At 42.3% G+C, this 23725-nt stretch overlaps 1 protein-coding gene and 1 long non-coding RNA gene across 2 annotated transcripts; both read left to right on the top strand.

Moving 5' to 3' along the window:
- The first annotated feature begins 96 nt into the window (after positions 1–96).
- ube2h (ubiquitin-conjugating enzyme E2H (UBC8 homolog, yeast)) lies at positions 97–17975 on the top strand. The gene is made up of 7 exons (XM_077544092.1): positions 97–386; positions 12963–13039; positions 13321–13395; positions 13461–13500; positions 14703–14755; positions 15543–15671; positions 15771–17975. The coding sequence occupies exons 1-7, from the start codon at positions 334–336 to the stop codon at positions 15893–15895; spliced, it is 552 nt and encodes a 183-aa protein (XP_077400218.1). The 5' UTR covers positions 97–333; the 3' UTR covers positions 15896–17975.
- Positions 3337–10583, top strand: LOC144034915 (uncharacterized). The gene is made up of 2 exons (XR_013288321.1): positions 3337–7304; positions 9053–10583. It is a non-coding gene; the product is annotated as an uncharacterized LOC144034915 (long non-coding RNA).
- Positions 17976–23725: the final 5750 nt, after the last annotated feature.

Here is a 23725-nt window from a genome sequence, read left to right on the forward strand (position 1 = left end):
TATCACGTTGTCTTGCTTGCTCTGCATTAAAAACTACAAATATGTCCGTCGACGGTGACGTTGAGTCGCGCATATATGACGTATGCGCGGAGGGATCCCAGCTTGTCAGAACCATGGCCAGAGCGCTGAGAGGCAGTGAACGCCAGTAGTCTGTCGAACGTTAGTTCGGCCTCTGAGTAGGACGGATACGCTCAAACCGTGAAGAAGTGTTTACGGCCAACAATTCCCCAAGCCAATGTTAGCTTTCGGATAGTGCCGTTTGCTAGTCTCTCTAGCGTGTCGAGGGCTAGCTTTCCGTTGACCTGCTTGTGTTCTGCGGTGGAAATCGCAAAAATGTCGTCTCCAAGTCCGGGCAAAAGGCGAATGGACACCGACGTGGTGAAACTGTATCCTTTTTTTTTTTTTAGCAACACAAGCCTCATTTCCTCTTGGGGCACTTTTGCCCTTTTGTGTGTGGAGTTATGATACGAGCTAACGTTCTATTGACGTTTGTCCTGATGTCTTACACATAGATCCTCCATTGTCACCGACTAGTGTTTGTGTAAACAACATTTTGTTATCAAAGCCTGGGCTATTCCTAACCTGTGTACCATTTAGTTGATGGTTCTATTTAACGAGCTAACAACGTCCACTACTCCACTATGTCTTGTTGTTACACTTAACTATTGTAACGTTGGGGTTTATTGTTTAGCTCGCTCGCCTTGTGTTCAAAAATAACTGCAGGAGCTCGAGCAGATGCTAGCGTTGCTCAGCCCTTTACAGGAATGTCTTTCATCTTGTGGGGGCCACATTGAATGTAAGACGGCGTTAATAAAACAACAGAACTGTTAAGGCTTTTGCCCTTCCTGCTGTCAAGAGGATTTGTGTCAATTTTCGCCTCCTTTTACACGTTGGCACACCAGCTTGTTTACATAATGCACAGCGGACGTCAACTGAGAAGGCTGCCTGTTTAGTCTTTTGTTCCAACACTTCTTCGCTAAAGCGCAGCCTGTTGTGCGATCAGAGCAGATCTATCAGAATGTGTTCGAAAATGGGTCGTTTTGGAAGAGCACTGGCGCAGCTGTCACTTGAAACGCTAGCTCGTAGCTTGTGTGTTAGCTTAGCGAGCTAGCGACAAGTCTTGTTGGTTGGGTTTTCAACATCAAAATGGCTACCTGATCTCCCGAGGCTCACCGTACTGTACTTGTAGGGGCCGCCTGGCAAACGCAACGCAAGCATACGTTTGTCTTTTGCTTATCGCCATTTATTGAAATATTCGTTAAAAATAGGAGGTGACCCGTGGCAGACAGGTGAAGGTGCACTGCAGGTGTCGCGAGGCCAACTTTTCACACATCTTGCTTGTTAAGTCGTGTCAGTGTTTGTTCGCGTTTTTGTCTTTTAAACGTGTGCTGACAAATGGAGCTGTTTTGTTTTTGGCTTGGTTTCTTTTTTAACACACTAGAATATCACACCAGTCTGTATGTTGTTCTGGAAGCACAGTAGTTTTTTTTTTGTGTTTGTCCCAGCACAGTGGAGCCTAATCATTGGGTGGGCTGTTACTAGACAGAAAGCACACGAGGGAGGTGCTTAGAACAGCTGATGGGATGGCTGTAAAGCTTAGTCAGATGTGTGCCTTCCCACTGGGTTGCTCCTAATAAGGGGAACTTGTCCTGGAACTGTCTGCATTTAATCAAGCAAAGGTCATTTTTGTTGTTGTTGTATATCAATGCACATTTGTTTAACCCTACTGGCAACAGTGCACCCCCACTGCCCCCTGATCTGGGGTGGGGGGTGCGGGCGTCGAACAGGTTTTCACCGCCACCTGCTCACTTTTAGCAAATGCAGGACTCATTTGCTGACCGTGCCATCTTGTCCTCGCATCACCCCCTTTACTGCCGTAACCAAAAGCAGAAAGTCATACCGTGCTTTTGATTTGCCATGGTGGCCACCGGAGAGCCGGGGAATCCAGAACGAGGACCGTGAGGGAATACCTGAAAATGAAAGTCAGAGTGACCCCAGCGTGTTGTTTGGCCAGATTTAAGTGCCGAGATTGTTGATTGTTATTGCGACCTGCCTTATTGTTGACCGGCATTCTAGTCACATGACATTTTGGTACTATTTTAATTAGATGGTAATCGTGGTCTACTCTTGTATGTATTTCCTTTGCGACATTGAATCGAATTGTTCTCTATTCAATAGTCTGGCGTTTAGTCCCTTGTACCGACTAGTTAACAATTAGTGACAGGATCTTTCTTTACTTTTTTAAATGTACTTTTAATTCTAACCTCCTGTCCTTACATTCTCCTCATATGGGATAGAGGTCACTCACTTTGTATGTTTGCCTTGCTATTATTTGCACTTATTCATCGCCTGCTCGCTGTTACACACACTTTCTAGCAGCAAGCCACGGGAATTTGAGCACAGGTTGACCACAAAGGACTTAAGCCTATGGTGAATGCGAGCTCTTGTGCCGTCTGGATGGTGGCATTTGGCGCTAGAGAATGGGGCGGAACAGAAACACTTTTACTGCACTTCATACAACGCTAATGTTCCTAGAATTGTGCTGTAAAAGTTTGTTACATTTGTGAAAAATGTAAAATACTGACAGGCCAGATTACTTGTTTGGTCTGCACTTTTCTGGGCCATTCTCAGAAAATACCATCTGTTACTTCCCTGTTCCAATCCATGACCTTACAGCGGCTGCATAGACATTGTATTCTAGCACCTTTCAGTCACTGCTGGAAGGTCTTGAAAATGATTGTCTAGCAGTTCTGTGAAGCATGGCGACTCGTAATTTATATTCAGCATGGTGGGGAGTTGAGGTTTGTGCCTCAGCACTCCCCCCCCGGTCTCCATCGTGATGCGTTTGGGTTCTTTTGTTAGTTATTTTGTCCCTGCAGGTGAGACCGACCAGGCCCAAGTGCTTCTTTTATCCTTGACGTTAAGTGTCGATGCAGTGTTTTGCCCACAAGCGTCTGAGATTTATTCTCAGTCAGTGGTCGGGTTCACCATATATTTTTTTTAAATGTCCCCCTCCACACATCTCTCTTGCCCACCTCCCCTCCTGAGGCTGAATGCCAAATCGGGGCTTTATCCACTCTGTACTTGCTCGTTCAGCCCCCATTGTTGAGCTCCTGAAACACGACATCCGGCTATAGCATCAGCGGCCCCGAGTCCTTTTGTTGTTTTTTGGCGACCTCGGCCTCCTGTCACCGGCTAAGTCCAAGCCACCGGCGCTGAAGCTGCACTGGAGAAGAGCGGGAGGGAACAGGTGTTTTCAGACTGACCCACTGAGGGACTTAACAGGAGCATGATGAACGTGTGGCATCAGTGGGTGAGAAACTTCCGTCTGCTCTCATGATCTTGATTTTCAATATGAGAACAGACCATGAAAGCAGGGCTTCGCGACCCGTCTGACTTTTTAGGTTTTAAGCGGGAGGTGTCAGAAGAGTAACCGTATAACTGGTTGTTTTGTCGTCGGCTCTTCCTATCGTCGTGAAGCAGAATTCACCGAGCGTTAAGTTTATAATTTCTGGTTAGAATTTGTTTCTCAACTGCACGGTGGCAGTCGTCGAGTGGTTTGATTGATCATTGTTTCATTGGTCATTGTCAACAATACAGAGTTGCAGGCTTTTCGTTGCATTGCTTTTGTGTTTAAAATAACACACTACTTAAGAATAATTTCCCAGTATTCGAATAGGCGTTGTGTACAAACAAAGATTAAAAGTGCAAATATCTCTGGCATCATATTCCCTGGTAAAAAAAAAATAAAAAATACTAAGTCTCAAAATAAGAACATACCGTGGGCACCGCCATTATCCAGGTCACGTGATCGCGATTTGTTCATTTAAATTAGGAGTTTGCTGACGTAATGGACAAGAAAAATGGCGCCTTCTATCGCCAAATATTGTGCCAATTCTGATTGGAGTAATTCTCAGCACGTCAGGTTTCAAGTCCTTCCGTGGGGGGCGGGCTCTCCTAGCGTGGGCTAAGCATGCGGAGCGCAACATTTTGTAGCTGGCCGAGCGAGTCAAAGTCAGCCGGATGTTTATCGTCCACCGTCCACAATTGACGTTTCCAGGGTGGCCAGTGTAAATGGTGACTTGGCTGGTAACTTGAGCCCCTTGTAATAAGCAACTTGCAGACGGTCGCTAACTTCTACTCACTATGGGCCGTCTGAATGCGTCCTCGACGCAACAATTCCTCATGAGTCTCATTGCAGCCATTGGCAGCCATGTTATTCCATGCGTGTTTACACCATGCGATAGGTCATGATGATCACGTGACTGCCCAAAAATGGCCGCTACTGTACTTAATGCAAACATTTTCATAAGAAGTAGTATAAAATCATAATCGCTCAACACAAGTTGATGATGGAAGAGGTGAAATTAACCGTTTCACAGAATAGCTGGTTAGTTTTTAATAAATGGTGTGTTCCTTTAATGTTCGGCAACTATTCATCTGTGTGGTGGGCCTGGAAAGACAGTTCAGTCCTGCTGGGAGGAGGTTTGAGGACCTTCCAGTTAATCCCACAACACGAACAGTGATGTTGGTTGTATGCGTGGCTGAGTTTTCTTAGAAAAACAGATGGACTGAAGTTCCTTTCTTTGTTCGCTGAACTTTTTTTTTTCTTCTTCTTCTTTCGCCTGCCACTGTCATCACGCACGAGCACGGCTCCTTCAGTTCCATTGATAAACGATGATTAAGCAGGCTGGATTGTTAATTTGAAATGCCGGCCCTGTTGTGGCATGATTGGGAAGTCGGTGTTTGTGCATCGTGTGTTAAATAACCTCATCAACCTTTAACTTCCTTATCGCTATTGTGGATAAAATCAGCGGTGTCTTTCTCAAATGTAGCCTTGTCAGCACTTCTCATTAGCATGTCTGTGTTGAAACTGCAGCTTGTGCTTTAGGCCGTGTCAACATGGCGTCTGTCTGTGAGCTCATTAGACAGTTGCCTCAGATCCAAACTGGAAGTTCTCCTAAGCTGCAATAATTAACCGTGCTATTGTTTGTTTGTTTGTTTTGCTTGACAGACCGTGCTCCCTTTTGCCGTAAATAGACTGTTCATTTGGCGAAGGTTCGAGAGGAGCAGCGGCATAGGGAATCAAATCATGTTTGATTGCAGTGGGTGGGCTTTCATTTCTCACCCGACAAGACAAAGACGTGAGCCCGTGAAGTGCTGTGCTGCTGCATCTCACATACAAGGAGGGATCAGCCAGGCCTGTTCTAATAGAGACTGAATTTGCATGCTAATGCTATTAAAATAGCTTGGGCTTCCCGTGAAGCATTAAGCTGGAAGTAGTTTTGTTCAAAAGTGCAGTTGGCGGTGGATTCTGTCCCCTTAAAAGCAAAAATGGCCATTCTGCATCCAGAATGTGCCGCTTTTAACTGCTGCAAAACAGCGTTGGGCCCTTGGGGCGATATCGCTCTTCGCTATTGATATGTAAAAAGCCCTGCGAGGTTCTTTTTCATGGACCACTCGTGCTGATATCAAATTGGTTTATTTTGTCAGAGCTGGAAGCATAGAGGACTGTCACTACGAAACATAGTCTTCCCTCTAATTTTCCAAGTGTCTGAGCATTGGCAGAAACTCCCTCAGCGCTTCTTGAACCAAAGTGGGTAACATCCACGTACGTATATATATGAATGGACTCACAGTGTCGTACCTCTGGAGCGAGTACTGAATGAAGCTGCCAGTGGCCGTCTCGCGTTGCCACTCGCTAAACGCGCCTAACTTGAAGATATTGATTTTTCGCGTTACGGTCTTAACAGCGAAAAGGCCACGTCTGCCAAGCGGTTGTAGCAAGCGCAACACGCATGTTTCATCAGTAAGAATGACATTTTGAAAAATTGGCACTGGAGAAGGAGGAGGGGCAAACAATCGGGAAGTAGAAAAGACAACATTTGAATTTGCTCGTCCGCCATGTTTTTGCACGTGGACCGTCCGCATAGCTTACAAATTCTTGTAGGTGCGGAAAATGTGGGCAATGCCGACGCTGCTTAGGCTGCAAAAATCTCCGCTAAACGGAGCACTCATCGTTCCTCTCCATTGTGACGGGTACTGATGCATTGAAGTGACTCAAAAACTGTCGACACTTTCTCCGTGTCAGAAATGTAATCAGCCTTCTTCCTCAAGTCGGATCTCCAACTTAGCGCAGACGAATCTTACAAGCCACAAATATGCTGTCTTCTGATCATGTCAACATTATAATTTAGTCTGAATTTTTTTGCACATTTATAAGGCTGGGATGCGTTGGGAGCGCGCAACTGTCGTTAGTCATTTGAGCTCTAAATTCCAATTTTCAATTGAACACACCGTCACAGTCTTAACCACCCTGTAAAATAGGAGGTGTTTGCTCAACACGATTGAAGGAACAATAATGTTTGTAACTCTCTAAATACGTCTTGTGACATGTACTCAATGATAGATGAATTGAAATATAAGTGGAAGTTGCTGCATCTTTGTTTTTATTTTAACCGACATTTTTTTACAGTATGGGGTTTGTGGCCACTGGCCAGGATGAGGTCCGAGTCAGAAACAAGCCATGCACTGCCTGTTTTCGGGTTCAGAAATAAGGAGGGAAATGAAGAAACAAAAAATAATCACAGTGCGCCCAGATTATTATTATTATTATTATTAGTTCTGTAAAGTTGAGTACAGTTTTAATCACAATAATAAAAAATTGAGAATCTACAGTACACACATAAATCAGTATTTACTCGTACCTGAATCAAGCTAATTGTAGAATAATTTTTGTATATGCTATATACACTATAGGAAAATACTAATAATACAACTTTTATTATTTAAAATTGTATGTACATTTATGTAAATATGTTGGTTATAATTGAATTCATACTCAAATGTTTTTTGTTTTACTCTGTCACTCTCATGTGCCAAATAACGGGAATTTGAAAACACAAAAAAATGTAAATGCAGCTCAAATTGGAATTAAAAAAAAAAGTGCTGCATACATTAGTTGTGTGCGAAATTGCTCACGTGCACAGCTTTGAGGGAACATCGCTAGTGCTGCTTCTGCAATAGCACGCAACTATGTTGATTACCGGCAGTAATAAGCACCACGTAAAGAACAGTAATTCTACTTCAAGTTTATGATACTTGGTTTCTGTGAACACCTGAGGGAAATAATGGCTTCAGTTGTTTGCAGGTATAGCAAGCTTTAATGCAAAGTTTGGTCAGGAGGAAAAGTGAGAACCGCTGGGGCCTGACTGGGGCCTCTTGCCTTTCTTCTGCTGACTTCTCAACGGCTGCCCGGGCAAGCTGAGAACAGACGGAACACACAGCAACAGTGATAAAACGAGGTGGGCATCGGCTGTTGCGCAAACCGGTCCAAATCCCATTTGCCAGTCTGAATAGGCGTGCTGCTAAACAGAACAGTTTGTTTCCAACACTGCAGCGGATATCACGGTGTCCTTCAAGCAGACCCTCCAGCTTAGCTGGTTTAGCAGATGGTCTTGGATTTGATAGTTGAGCCCCCCCCCCTTTACACCAAGCAGGACAGTTCTTAGTAAACCAAGTATCGCTTCCAAGTAGTGCAGTCACAAGAGGCAAATTGTAAAAGTAAGCTAATAATTAGGTGGCGTTTTGGAAGGCGTATTAGGTCCAACTTCCCCAGTGTCTGGCCGAACTCCATTCTTTGCCAGTCCAACCGCTTTTCCAAACGCAGAGTGAGGGCAACTCACGGCGCAGTCATCTGCTTCGCTCGCTCGCTCTGTGCATCGTTCCAAAGATGCGCTGCATGCGTTTGCATGTGAGCAAATTGAATTCTCTTTGGGGGACCGATAGAGTCCATTTTTGCCTGAAAGCTGACGGAACATTTTGTTATATTTGCATGAACTGTGGCTTCAGTTCAACTTCAGTGATGACTACAGTATAAGAGTAATAAAGCTCAAATTGGATTTTGTTGATTAAATACCACATTTTCCATGTCAAGTACAGGCATTGTCGTCCACTCGAGTCACTATCCCCACGTTACATACTATAATATCGGTGACTATAAATAAGTGTGTGTGGCTTTGAAAGGCGGGGCCTGGCTGGTGAGTGCCATGCGTGTCAGCAAATGAGTGAAGAGTTGGCTGTCATGAGCTCAGTCACGGACTTGCATATGAATGGATGAATACTCGCCGTTTGGGAGAAGTGAAGCCACCGGCGGCCATCTTACGTTGCCACTCACTAACTTGAATACATTGATTTCTCTGTGGCGTTTTCACATTATTTTCAGCCTCTACGACAGAAATGCCACCACCGTGTGTGGCATAACTGTTGTATCAATAAGTCTGGGAGACACGCGTGCATTTCATTGCTAAGACAAAGACTTCTAATTTTCTCTTACAAGGTAGCTCCGGGAATTACTCATAGATTCGTCTGCATCATGTTGTCAGAGGGGGGGTGGGGGCATTGCGATACATTCTAACTAGTGGCTCGTATGTCAAATGAGCTAACATTGATACCTTTGTTTTTCTTACAAAGTTGCATCCTGGTGTTTGTAGCTTGTTTGTATATAGAGCGATATCTTACACTCTCCCTTCCAGTACACATGTCGCTGCTGTCTTTTTTTGGAAGAGGAAGCTCTCATATACCGGTGGACGGCTGCAATACTTCCTGCCTTTCATCTGCAAGGCCTTGTGATTGGACGTTGTCGCCCTTAACTCACAAGCTGTGGCTGTCTTCACCTCTGCACACACTCGGGGCAGTTAACTCTTCAGACATTTTCGTATTCTTAAACCCAATGTTTGTGTCAGCTAAAAGACATTTTCGGTTAGTAGTTGAACTTGAGAGCTGCAAAAAGTTGCTAATGTAGAATGGAAACCTAGACATCCCCATTGCTTGGTTACCACTGCTTTTGTTTGAGCTTACTGTCGCGCTGTCGGGGTTCCGTTTGTGGTTTCTAAAAATATCACTCGTATCATGGCCTCACAAATTCAGACACTGTCGTAGAACAATTTCAGAAACAGGAATATTTGAAATAGTTTCACTACAGTGTCTAATTAATTTTTGTGATCTACAAGGCTTTTATCCGAGCCCACTCTTGTTCTGTGACTATTTGCAGGATCATCTCTAAAACGGACCTATAGTTGCTCTGCAGTGGAAACTCTGAGTTGTCATCCAGAGGCCGCGTAACGAAGCGATGATGTCATTGAGCCTTCAAGGGAAGACGTCTCTCACTACCTTCTCTTCATTCCCACATGTTCGCAGCCTGCTGGTTTGTTGGCTGACCTTATTCTACTCGTGCTTTTTCTAATGTTGCGTTTGGAGGCAACGGTCTGTTAGCTTCATCTTTGATATCAGCTAAAGTGCGTTCGCATACGGTCGTCTGGCGCTACATAATGAGCAATGCGTTTACATGCGGTAGTTGACTTGAGCTTTCGGACGTCATGTGACGTGTTCTTAAATCGCTCGAGGAACATCGAGCAGTCTTTTATGTTGTCCACCAACCTTTCATTTACTGCAGTGAAGCTTGCTTATGGCTTCTCTTCCATATCAGTTGGTGGTCACAGAAATTAATGCTGTTTTATAACTGACTTTTATAAGAGGATTTTATTAGATTTTATGCTAATGTTGTTGTTATTGAGACAATGATGCAATTTGTGGGTTCCTCATTTTAAAACAAATATGCTAGATGCTGGGAAGTGGTTTTCAAAAAATGTAATTTGCCTTTTGCCGTCTTCCATGTTTGTGTTCTATACTTAGACTTATGTTGGTCAGGATGGGATATTTTTAAGGGATGAAAATAAGACATGTCTACACCACAAGCATAAACAGCATTTGCAGCATATTTATCCTCTTGAACCTCTTTGAAAAGTCAAACTGGTCGACGAGGGATAAATGTTTACTTGTAGGAGAGAGAGTAGTTTGTCAGGCTTCTTTTTTTTTTAGCTAGTGCGCCACGTGTTTTTCAGGTGCTTCAAGAAAGTAAAGCACGTAATTTAATATGAGGGATTGGTTCTGTTTAGGTCAGGGTGTGTGCGTGCGTGGATGAAAAGATAATGACACCCGGTGCAAGACGCAGGTTATGATTTATATATTCTAATCCAAGGTAAGGGAGTGGGGATGCATTTTATTGCGTAACTCGTCATCATAGGTTCCTACCAGGTATCAGTATCGGTGCCGATACCAGCCTTATTGGTATCGGTACTCGCTCCCTCTTGTGGGCCGTGTATGATCAGGAATTAGAAGAATAGAAAAGTGCCATTCATTTCGTGTGATTTTAGGGAAAAATGCTATATTGGGATATAAAGGTCTTCAAAATGATGGTTTTTTTTGTTGAAAAGGGAAAAACAAACCAAGTGAGCCCAAATACAGTAGAAGACACGGAACAAGAATGAGACAATTTGCGCCCTAATTATGGAAAAGAAAGTTGCGGGAACCCAGTGCGCTAACATTAAAAACACCAGCGGCTTACACTCTGGTGCAGCTTATATGTGTAACAAACTTGAGTATTCCCCCAATTTAGCTAGCGCGGCTTATAGTCAGGTGCGCCTTGTAGTCCAGAAATGACTGTATTCATTTTGAGTTCATTTGTTGTTGTTGTTTTATTTTTATGGATTTTTTTACAAAATAAATGAAGACAAAGTACTATATACGATTTTTCTTTTTTCTTTTTGCTGATCCGAGCCGGGATTTTTGTGATCCGTTGCACCAGTTTTTGCTTGCCTCCTGGCTCGAGGAAGCAGCCAACCAGGAACAAGCTTTTATTTAATAGGCAACAGTTTTGAGATGTTGCGCATGCATATTCAGCATAATTTTGGTATATTGTTTTTTTTAAATATATGTATGCCAACACATGCATTTTATGACCACTGTTGGATTTGTTGTTGTGTTTGACGTAAAGACAATCACAAAAACGTTGCTGTATAATAGATGTTGTGTAACAGGAGTAGCTCGCTGCTGTTTTGCTTTTCTAAAAGTAGCTTGCGGTAGAAAAAAAGATTGGACACACCTGTTTTATACAGAATCTGGCAAATCTACCACAACTCTGCATAAATCCTCACACCTGGTGCCAGCATAGTACCTTTTTGTGCAGCACAATGAGAGATGAGGACAAAGGCAGAAAATGGCTGCTTTTACAGCTAATTTAAAGAAGGCTTTTGTCCACAATGTGTGCTGCCGTTAAGTGCTACGGTCGACTTCCAAATTCCATCACTGCTGATTTTCTATGGCCACTAAACATGACGAACGTAATAACTGTTTGCCAAATCCCACTGACGGCGTAAACCAAACCCCTCGCCTCACAGCTTTCCCTCACAGGTCCGTCCCATCCCCCAACTTCGCCATGTCACACACACCAGTGGTTTCACAATTGGCAAAATGATACCACGCTAACTATCTCTTGACGTCCTTCGAAAGTCGCAGCCTGGTCTCTCGACACAGACGAAGCGGTGACGCGTTGGCTGGCTCAGGTCAGGGATTCCGCTTGCTTTTCACCAGAGCTTAAAATAACCCCTCAGTTTGATTTGACCCTTTGGGAGGGGGAAGAGGTGGGGTCAGCGCTTAAAGCTAATGGGATACACACTCCACCACAACTGACAAGCCAGCTGCTAGTGTGTGTGTGTGTCCGTGTGTGTCCGTGTGTGTCCGTGTCCAAAGGGTCTTTCTGGCCTTGGCTGGTCAATACTTTTATTAAGTCATTAACTCTTTGACTGCCAGACGTTTTCAGAAACGGGACGTCGCCAGTGCCAGCCGATTTAAGCATTTTGACTGATCTTTCAAGGTCCACAGAAAATGTTGTGTTTGGACTATGGAAACACACATACTACCAAATGAAAGATTGAACTCTCATCTTTCAGCAGAAAAAAAACTTTGTTTCTTCCTTATTCCGTTCTTCAGTAATCAACAATAGAAAATGGTTAGTTTCACCGAAAATGCTCTGTTTTGAAACAAAAAGCGGAGAAAGAGCTTTTTGTGAAACGATGTTATTTCATGCACTCTAGTGAATTGTACACTTCTTTTTGTCCATGAATGATGCCACAAACACCTAAATAGTGCTTTACTTCTGTAATACACCACCACCAACAATGAAAAAGTGTTTTTGGATTGCAAAATACGTTTATTTCCATTCAACAGTGTAACAATTTGACAAAACAATTTCGCAAACTATTTACAAATGTGTGCAACTGTGGTACTACTTACAATTATGTGGATGTTTCAAATACAGTTTTTCTTTTTGTAACACTGCCCTGCGTGCAAGGAGACGGAGCAGGATTTGCACAACAGATACGTTTCACTTCGATTGTCCGTTTCGCGTGCAAACGTTACACTTTCTTGACGGCCTTTTTTTCCGGGGAATAGCAAGTAGCAGACTGTACCCACTCCTCCGATGAATATGCATTGGACTCGGGGCACTCTTCGTCGTCCGATTGAACGTCCGCCTGAGCGTGCTCGGTTGTGCTCCGCGTTTTCCGGTGTTAGCATCGCTAGCCGGTGAACCTTTATGACGTCGTCATAGCCGCCGCGTCAACGCTTGCAACTTCAGCGTCAACCTCGGAGTCACCATCATCATCATCGATGATGATCATCGTCGTCATCAATGTGCTCTTTAGCGTTGGTCGATGCTTTTCGTCTTTGCTCGACCGTGAGCTGCTTGCAACCGGTCGCCATGTTTTCTTCCCTTCCCCAGCCATTGTCCCCTCTAGCTCCACCTCACGTCTTCTACTGACGTCTACCCAATCTTGTCAAAAGAGAGTCATTGCTGCCATCTAAGGGCCAAAAATAGTCATTAGGCTAACTAGATCTGCTTGAAACTTTCACAGCAGCTGGCCAAGGCTTTCCTCCACCCGTTTCAAAAAAAATATAAAAAAAAAAAAAATTGGATGACGTCTTTTAACGTCATTGGCGGCCCTCCGTAGGTTTTTACTTGACGTCTTTTAACGTCCATGGCAGTCAAAGAGTTAAAATAGACAATTATTGATCACACTGCAGTAGCTATTGATTGTGAAATATAGTCCTTGACAGCCTATCAGCATCGAAAGCAAACATGAAGTCACCATCCTCAGCGGACTCAACGAGTTTGTAGTGAAGTTTTTCGGACCACAGGGGAGTAAGTATGTCTTTAATATGCTTTTGTTGTTTGCTAATTCATGCATCCTCATAAAAAAAGGAGGCTTCTGTGATTATAAAGATAAAAAAGAGCTTTCCCCGACACCTGATATCCTTCCAACTCCAGAATTCAGCCAATTGGAATGCAAATAGTTTTCTTTCAGTTGAAATTGACCCCCTGCCGAAGTAGGGAAATGCTTTTTTTTCTTCCCTTATAACGGCCACCTCCTTGCACATTTAAGAAAAGTTCTCTGACAATGGATGCCTCCTACCCTATTTCAGCGCCGTACGAGGGTGGCGTGTGGAAGGTGCGAGTGGATCTGCCAGACAAATACCCCTTCAAGTCGCCGTCAATAGGTAAAGAGTGTAATGTAACAATTTCGTATCGTTTTAAAGCTCATCTCTTTGGTTGACTTTTTCAGGATTCATGAACAAGATTTTTCATCCCAACATCGACGAAGCGTAAGTACACGTACAACCGCCAATCACCACAATTGCAAAACTTGTGTTGTTTTTCTGGGCCTCATGAATCCAGCGTCGAGTAGGCCCGATCCTCTGAAGGACCTTGTGCTCCATGGCGGCAGGTGCAAGACGCAAAATATTATTTTGGAGAATCAATGGCTTCATTTGACGAGTAACTTTCTAGCTTTGAGGAGCTTTTTTTCTCCAGGTTAATCCTAAGGAACTGAAGCAAAAGTTTTTATTAAACAAAAATATGACAGCAATGAAGGAGGAATTGTTTTTTTTTCTTGTATCAATAAGTTTTGTTTCTTAAATTCACATTGTGGAGAGCAGCAAACTTTATTTTGTTTTCTAGAAGTAAAGCTAAAGTGATTTTTTTTTTGTAAAAGCTCTGCTTTAATGTAAATTTATTAGATACGATGTATTAAGTACCAGCCAGTACAAAAAAAACCTTAACCTTTAAAAAAACTGTTTTCAGTTGAACTTTTTAAATTTCATAGTGTTTCACCTTTTTCTGCTTAACTAATTTAGAGTGACACAATGACAAAAAAACAAAAACAAAATATGTGAAACAGAGCAACAGCATCCAGATAACTTTTGTATATTTAAGTAGCTCAGCTTTGAGGTGCTGATTTTTGTTTTGTTTTCTGTTTGAAAATAACTGCCCTGTTTTGGAGGGATTGACGTAGTTCTTTTTCCCACAAAAAAATGGAAATGCGTAACCATGATCTCAACTTCCGGTCCTTCTATTTACCGTAAGAAGCCAGATGGATTGCAGAGTATACTGTAGTGTACACTAACTCAAGCATTTGCCAAAAATCACCGAAAAAAATTGCCGTTAGCAAACAGCATTCATTCAGGCTCCTACTTGGAAGCAAATAAATGTCAACCAAAGTCTACTAGAACAGCAGAAATCTATTTGGGGTTATTCAGAGGCACTTTAAATGGTGGCGGCAACGGGTATGTGTTGACTTTATTTAACATTTGAGGGTTCATTCTGAACACGGCCGCATCACAGTTCGGTGTGCACACTTGTGCAACCGCAATTTCACTTATTTATTTTTTACTACAATTGAGTTGCACTGTTTATCGACCACAGTTTAACACGTGGGAAAAAGGGGTTTTGTTTAGCATTTTTATATCCACTGTGTGTCAAAAAGAACATGCTTTCTAACAACATGCCTTCTGCTCTTCTAATCCAGGTCAGGGACGGTGTGTTTAGATGTCATCAACCAGACGTGGACAGCCCTTTATGGTGAGTGCGTACATGGGTCTGTCTGTCTGTCTGTCTGTCTGTCTGTCTGTGTGTGCGTGTTGCTGAATTGCATTTCATCTTAATATCAAGAGGAGAGGTGAATGCTAATAAGCTACCACTGGCTCCAAGAAAGGTCAGAGCCCTTTTGTGACAGAGATGAAGTAGTGGCGGTAGGCCCTGCTCCCCTATGCCAGCGGCCATCTTTGTTGAAATAATTGCGGAAGTTGTGCAGCTGTTGCAGGACCGCGTCACACAAAAGGCTTCACTGGAGAGAAGTGCTTGTTTTTCCCTTAACGCTCGAAGGGCCTCAGTGGTGACACCTAGCTGACGAAAGCAGAACTGCAGGAGCTGGCAAATTGAAAGGCCCCATATCGTTTTAATATTAGCTTAGCAGTGTTAGCATTACAGTCGTGATGACTAGCAATGAACATGATTACATCTAACAAACTCAATCATGCCAGCGTCATGCGTGACATCAAACTCGTGGAAGTCATGACCAATCGGTTCACATCCGCCACATTTGAAAGAAAATACAGTGGTGTGTCACCCCTAATGCTAACGTGCAAAGAGCGCGCCATTTGAAAGCATAGTGAATAATAATGACGAGCAAGAAACTGAGGTGAGAAGCAACAAACGGCAAACTTTCTCCGGGGCCTTCAAAGAGTGAGGAATTCTACTTGATTTGAGTTAGTCTTACTCACTGCTTAACTTCTCCTGTACGCTTGGAATTGAACATGAAATTCAACTTCCCCGACGCTGACTGCCTTTGGTTCCCCGTGCTTGCTAGATCTGACCAACATCTTTGAGTCGTTCCTGCCCCAGCTGCTGGCCTACCCCAACCCCATCGACCCCTTGAATGGAGACGCGGCCGCCATGTATCTGCACAGGCCAGAGGAGTACAAGCAGAAAATCAAAGGTTTGCTGAAGAGGGGGGGGGGGGGGTTGCTGTCGAATATCAGCGTGTCTTCCAGGGATGTTACGTGACTTGTTGCCTGCCATGTGTGTATTTGTGCAGAGTACATCCAGAAATATGCAACCGAGGAGGCATTAAAGGAGCAAGAGGAGGGGGCGGGCGACTCTTCATCCGAAAGCTCCATGTCCGACTTCTCCGAGGACGAGGCCCAGGACATGGAGTTGTAGTGGTGGACGTCCTCCTCCTCCTGCACCCCCCCCCCCCCTCCTCCACAGAGACTATATTTGATTTCCTAACCCATGACAAAGCAGACTTATAATATTCATATTTAAACACCATGATTTTTATTCTTATTATTATTACTACTAAACAAGGATTTTTATGAATATCTAGCCGCCTCCTCTCCCCTCCCGGCATTTCTTCCTCATACTACTATTTTTTCCCCCTCTCTCTCTCTCTCTCGTGTGTGTGTGTGTGTGTGTGTCAAAGGGGTTGCCCACTGCAGGCAAAGACAGTATTTGAACAGACGCACAATCACGCACAGGGTATGTCGCAATGCTCACCAATGGATGCGATCCCACGACGTGGACGTCGGCTCAGCAGTTGCTCGCTTTTTTTTTTTTTTTTGGAGGGGGGGGTTACCGTTACCAGAACAAACGATGTCATCAAGAATGACGTCACTGCTCTTGAGCACGCTTTGGATTTATGGGCTCCGTTTTAATTTCTCCCCAGGCTTATCCCAACGCAGGAAGGAAGGAGACGAGATATTTGCCGTTTGTTTTTGTTTTTTTTCCCCCCCTCGCATTTGTGTGTCTCCAGTACCAAACATGGCAGTCCACGTGATCGGAGAGGACCTCGCAAATGTATCCCCTCTCTGAGAATGCAGTAGTGTGGATCCCAGCTCAACTCCCCTCCTCTGTGCCTCGTCAATAACAACAAAAAGGAAGGCGACGAAGAGAGAAAGAAAAAAAAAAAAGCACATTTGGTACTCCTCTTCCTCTTTGGACAATCTACACTTAGATGGATGCTAACACATAGCTAGTTGTGGGTCGCAAGTCCTCCAAATAGATAGCATTCATATGGCTTTAGTCTGACTTTTTTAGTTAGTTGGCGTCTGTCGTGTGATGTGTATAAGATGCTTCATTTGTACAGATGTTTCCTAGCATAGTCCATCCGAAACAAGAGGCACATGGAAAGCTGGCACCGCGACCTTGGTCTGTGTTGCACCTGCGGTACATTTAAAGAGGTTCGGTGAGGCGGGATCCAGGCTTTTTCTTTTTTTTTTTAAAGTTGAGTTTGGATCGGCACCCACTCAGGACAACCCAAAACATTGTATGCAGATTCTCAGCTTTCTCATTTTCTCTGGAAGCTGCCAAAAAAGTTACTACTCCCACTCTTTTTTTTTTTTCATTCTTAATCTTAACCACCCAACAGCAATGCTATGAACCTCATGAATTGTAATCCCCGCCCCTTGAAGAGAGTTTTTTGTTTTAAAAGTAATCTAGATTGAAATTCTTGCTTTTTACCGTTGTGCAGTATTGTGCTGGACCTCTAAAAAAAAAACTAAATGTGGGTTGGCGGCGGGGGGGTAGAAAAAAAATCATTTGTAACCTGTGAGGGTGAAAAACAAACAGCTCTCTTAATGTTGAATTCCTATTTTTATGGAAAAGAAGCATTGTGCACCTGCTGAGTAATAAAGTGATCGTATACTCGGCCTGCTGTTGATGTGGAGAACGTCAACTCAACTGCCTTTGCATCTTGTAAATGAATAACTTAGCTAATGAGGACTCTTACTTATCAAACAAAATAAGCTTTTTAAGATTCAACCAAATAAATGAAATGTCTTAAGTGGCCCTTGTTGAAAAGTGTACCTTGAAACATGACAATGAGTTGCGTTCAGGGCGCACGGTGTACTCCCACGGTGTACTCCCACGGTGTACTCCCAATGTGTCTACCTATTGTGCACTTGCATGCACACCTCCCATTCCCGTTATTACCTGTGCCACAAGTTTTGGACATGTCAAGGCCCCCCACATACACACAGCATGTACTCTTTGCTACCTAGTGTGTTTTATTTTTATTTACCCGGAAAGTGCAACCTCGGTCTTCTTCACAGCACCCCGCTCACGCCCCACCTCTATCTTTTTTATATTTTTATTTTTTTGACATTGTGAAGTGGGCATGCTTGTCAAAAAAAGATAAGGACAAATGCTCTCCATGAATAGGCTTATAACCTCATAAATAGTGGTGTAAAAAATATACTGTTATAACTTCTTTTTTTAATAAAACATTCAATGTGTACAAAAAGACTGACTTATTTGTATATTAAAACCGATAGCCACACACTTAAACTAAAAAGATTTTATTTTTCTGTAATTGTTCTGTTCGATATGATTTTTTAAACTGCATTCTTGACCTATATGTGTGTTTTAAGTTCCTTGACTGGGAATTTTTTTTTTTTTTTGAATTTTTACACCTATTTGGTGTATTTTTAAATGTATGCTTTCATCGACACGCTTGACTATATTGTATTTTTATTTGCTTCTATTGATTTTAAACTTGACTAAAAACAGGTAAGTACGTTTATTTGTAAATATTATTTTTTCCCCTTGTTGCTCATTTTATTGTCAAGATATTTTATTTAAATTAAGAATTTTGGGACATTTTTTTAGGAAGATGCACAAATACCAGGCTTGGCCACTTGGTGTCAGCACCGCTCTACACAACCACCCCCTCTTCTTCATGGGCACTTTCTTTCATGCTGGACATTAAGGTTTGGTAATATCTTTTATTATATCTACAATTATTTATACAGTCTCTTGATATTTTTTCTGGTGGTGGTGGTGATGGTAGTCAATATTGCTGTACGTGTTTTTATAATTTTTTATTTATCGCCACCCTCAATATTGCTGTGCGTGTTTTTAGTATTTTTTATTTATCGCCACAGGGTGGCGCCTAGTGTCCGCTACACCTGAATATCGTCTAATGACGACAATGTTTTGGGTGGAGGAGGAGGAGAAATAGAAATGTCATGCCATAAGGCACTTTAATCCTTTCCAGGCTTTAAAAAAAACTGTCACGCATCAATCTGCTCCATTTCTGGTAGGCTACATAACTTATTACTGCTGCTAACCTTTGAGGTCATTTTCCTGTGCTACATTTAGCTCCACTATGCAATGAGATCCAACATAAGAAATGCATACAATTGATATGTCTAACGGTGTGTTGAATTATTTTGCGTGTGGCAAGCATACAAACCAACCATGCGATTTTTTATAGTAGTCAAGGACATTTTATCACATTTTAAAATCAAAATAATACTCGCAAATCAAATGACAACGCTACATAGTCTAAAAGTCCGCCATTTTGACTTGTGACGTAAGCTGGGACTTGTCAATTTCGTTGTAATATTTACCTAGGATATCTTGGCGATTTAATAATGATAATTAATTTGATTTGTAACGCAAGAGATCTCAAAGTGCTTGAATAATAAAAATGTTCAAACAAAAAATATCTAGGTAAAAGTCGCAGAAACGCATAAAACTAATCTATAAATTAAAAGGAAAGGTTTTAAGTCCGTTTTTTTTTTTAAAACTATCGATACTCTGGGGAGCCCTGACATTGTATTTTTGGATTCAGGTTTGAATTTCCCGCCCTCTGTGTGTATTTAAGGTTTGGATGTGAACGTTGTGGTGAGAAGGGAGCGTGCAATTTCATCTTTCTGCCACACGTGGCAGTAGCAATTTGAAATTCAATGTCCTGCATTGCATCAACCCATCCAAACCATTTCAACTTTAAAATGTTCATCTTAGTCATGACATTACATTGCATCGAACGGTATCACATTCTCCAAATTCCCAGTTTTTTCCACAATTAAAGCCTCAAATTCAGAGATGTTTTACATATTTACTTTTATCTCCACATTTCTTGCCCAAATCAAACCATTCCATCTACAAAATGCTCAGCTGACCCAGACTCAATATTATGTCACTATTTATCACATTTTAAAATGTTCACATTCAAATTCCCAAACTAAGACACATTTTGATCAATTCAAACCATCATAGCTTCAAATCAAATTAGCTAGTTGGTATTAGCACGAAATTCATTCAGAATTAAATTCTCTATTTTATATTTAAGTAGTTTTTTTCTAACTACACTTGCATGTACATTATTTCAAATATTTCCGCTTTTTTTTTTGCTTCTCATTTTTGTCAACTGTACGTGTACACTACAGTCTGATGCCCAGAATGAGCTTTCAAATGTGGCCTCGATAACACGACAAAAATGGGGCAAAACTTGAAAGTAAATCCAAAATGGTGGACTTCCTGTGCTTTTAACAAATGGCTCCAAGAGGATTTTATGCAAGTCTTGGGCTGTTTCATATGCCTCCAACTGGGGCTGCATTTTTGAAACCTTGTTGAAAGGTAGTAGACTTGCTTCATTTTTCAAAGGAAGGGCTACATAATATTCCTCCAAAAAAATAAACCGCTCACTCTACATGATGTCCTTTGAATGTCAATTTTAATTCAACCCACCCGTCACAATTGGGATCAACAAGAATCATTTTACTCTAAAAAGATTACTGAGTAATCAAATTATTTTCAGTAAATATGGACAGAATATTTTTTTTTTAATAGTGTTTAGATAAAATGTATGCAGCGGCACATGTTTGGAATAAATCGTTACCTAACCAGAGCTTTTTACTGTTTACTTTTCTTTGCACCTTGAGAAGAAGATGGCTGCCTCATCCCTTCCTAAAGAAACAGTTAAATGGGATGTTTAAATAAACATAGGACAAATGTCAATCTCTCTCTCTCTCTCTCTCTCTCTCTGTTATTTTTTATTTTTTACAAACAAATGTACCACTTTGTTGAAGAGACTTCAATTGGACTGAACATCATTAGTGTAATTAATGTATGTATCTATTGAATTTTGCACTAAAATATTATATTGACAACATGTAAAAAAAAAAAAATGCAAATATTTGCATGTAATTTTCAAACTAAAGTAACTGTTGACATATCTTCAACATTTTGCCTGGTTTGTATTTTTGTTTTTTTTGTAATCACTTTGAGAGCTTTGAAGCGAGATTACAGCATGTTATTCCACTAGTCACAATTATGACCGATCATAAAGCATAATTTTTCACTTGAGGGCCATTTTTTTTTTTATTATTACTATTACTAAAAGGGCTATCGATGACACCTAATTCTCATGTTTTCAAATAATCTCGATCACACCCCTGAGCAACTCTTTTAAAGTTTTTCCTTCTAGCTTAACATCCATTTTGTATGTTGAATGCTAACTATGTTGTTTGTTTGTTTCTTTTTTTTTAATGGCCGCCGGCCTTCCCATTCCTCAGCATGGAGAGGATGAGGAGGGAGCAGCCCGACCTCCAGAGGTGCAGCAACCCGACACGCTCAATGAAATATTTAAAGCTGGCCCTTTTCGCCGCAGTGCAGGACAAAAGCCATGACGTAGTGGCAAAGGCTCGCACCGTGCCGTCCCATTGGCCCTCCTCGCCACGCCGCTGGTCATGTGACCCATTTGGCCGCTGATGCTACGGCTGTAGCGGCGGTGGCCTTTTAAGGTATGAGCCGTGCCCCGAGACGCCGCAGCAGCAGCAGCAACAGCAGGTTGGAATCAATGGGCGGCTTTTTAATGGATCATTTGTACGCGGTTCGAATGGAAGGTCAAGTTTGAAGCGGCCTTTGTTGCTTGATGAGACGCTTTCAATAATGCTGAGTCACTTCAGTGGCTTGATCGGGGCTCAGTTTACCAGCACAATCCAATCAGCTCAAAGATACTCCTGACTAATTGATGACTCCATAACTCAATGCAGTATATTGTGTTCTGTCTTAAACATCATTTGAAATATAACTTCAAATGATTCCTTTTTTAATTCAATTTGTAACAAATATACTTTGTTGGCTATTGGATTTAAAAAAGAGAGAAGCTCACATAATGTTGTTTGATGGAAATTTACAGTTTGACAGTATGACACATTTTAAAGTACTGTAATACTGTCCACTATTTATTCAATTCCCCCCCCAAAAAAATCAGCTTTGATTGAACAGATATGAGAGCATAAAATTGAAGCAAATCGAATCGTTCCACTTTGAAATATATCAAGATATGTCAAATCTTTATTTTATTTTATTGGAGAAATGTTTTTGAAGGAAATGCCACAAGTTCAGTCACATTAAAAGATGACAACACAAAAGTCATTGCATCATACCCTCCCGAACCCGAACCCGGACTCAAGCGTACCACATACAACCAAATGTTTATCCGCACCGAATCAAATCATTGCACTTTTTAACAACAAAAAACTAAATTTCATTATATTCAAACGTGAAATTAAGCGTTTTGCATACAGCCTATTTCAACTGCTTTGAATCCAGTATATACAGTTCAGTTGTATTTAATCTTCCAAACCTTTATTTATGCACAGGTGCAGCTTTTATTTCACATAATGTGCAATCGATTTAGCGGAATGATTTTCAAAGTCCAGCTTTGTGCAAGGTTAATGTTCTTTTGGGTCGCTGAGGCCCGCCTGCGCGTGCGTGTCATCGCATTGGATAGCATAGCATGATTATTTCATGCGAGCTCGAGTGTCTCATCATCTGATCCTCACCTGTTTGCCACACAAGCATGTTAAATATTCATCCACCTCCAACAGGTGATCCCAAGCTCGGGTGTCTCGGCTGTCTCGGCTGTCTGCCTCCCTGCGTGCGGACGGACAGGACGTCGGCGTCGCTATTCAGCCGCTCGGGTAACACAAACCATCACCGCTTCCATCACCTTTTGAATATTCCATGCGCTGCTTCTGCCTCCCTCTGTGCAGGTATCTGACTAATTAAGAGCAGCAGGTAAGTGGCGGGGGGGGGGGGGGGGGAGCTCCTCCATATATGAGGCGTCCTCAGCGCATCCCAGCCATTCCGCAGGAGGACAAAGCAGCGAGAGGAGGCGTGAGACGCAGCAGGTTGTATGGCTTCCTTCATCTTCTCCATTTGTGTCTCGCCATCTGGGCGTCATTCGATCCTGCAGCGTCGCAGGCCCGAAAAGCCTCAGCAGCATCTCCTCCCAACATGTCGCTCTCATCCTGACGTGGGGACGAGGGGACGAGGGGCAAACGTGCTGCCGTCTGCTTAATCGTCAAGAGAGGAAGCAGGAGGACGAGCTCATATCCTGGTGTGTGCGGTTTTCATCGCATTTTGGGTTGAAGGTTGCGTGGAGGCCCTGCAGCCGCCTCCGAGGGCCTGCAGGGCCTCCTCTCAAAGGCCTCCGGTTAACATCTTTGAGCTCCAACCTTTGAGTGAGATTAGGTTTCAAATATTAAATGAATCCAAGCAAGGTATACAAAAAAAAGCAACACCAATATTTTTTTTTATCTTTCTCACTGGTGAGTTTTTTTTTTGTTTATAGATCCTGATGTAGAATTGTTTTCCTCCATAATTTGTATTTATGTTATAGAAATAAATAATAGTATGCTTTAATACATGTTTTTTAGTAGGGAATGCTTAAAATGTATCTTATTCATAAAAATGACTCTAATAATACATTTTAAATGAATAGAATGTTTGACACAGCGCTTGTATTGATTATCATAAGCAGATGTCCCGAAGTGGCTTTTAAATGTGGAATTGGGCCGAGCAAAAAATTGAAACAACAAAAATGTACTCCAAAAAAAAAAAAAGCGAAGAGGCGCCGTAATCTGTAGTTTACGGGGTTGGGACAAACCAAACAAATAAAGGGGGATGTTTGAAACTACAAAATGCCACGTAATCGTGTAATCCTAAAATGGAGCGGGAGGGGGGGGGGGGGGTGAGCTAAAGTGTTTCACAAACGTTTTACATTAAACAAATAATCAGCACATCGAACGGGTGAGAAGTTTAAAAAAAAAAAAAACTTTAAAAAGCCACCTGCGGAAGTGGTTAGAGCCGTTTGGGCGCATGCGCATTTGAGAAAAGGTGCACGCCAGGTAGAGGGGAGGGAGGAGGAGGCGAGGGGGGAGGAGAGAGAGAGAGAGAGAGAGAGAGAGAGAGAGAAGC

The sequence above is a fragment of the Vanacampus margaritifer genome, chromosome 15 (genome assembly GCF_051991255.1).
Source record: "Vanacampus margaritifer isolate UIUO_Vmar chromosome 15, RoL_Vmar_1.0, whole genome shotgun sequence".
Taxonomy (NCBI): domain Eukaryota; kingdom Metazoa; phylum Chordata; class Actinopteri; order Syngnathiformes; family Syngnathidae; genus Vanacampus; species Vanacampus margaritifer.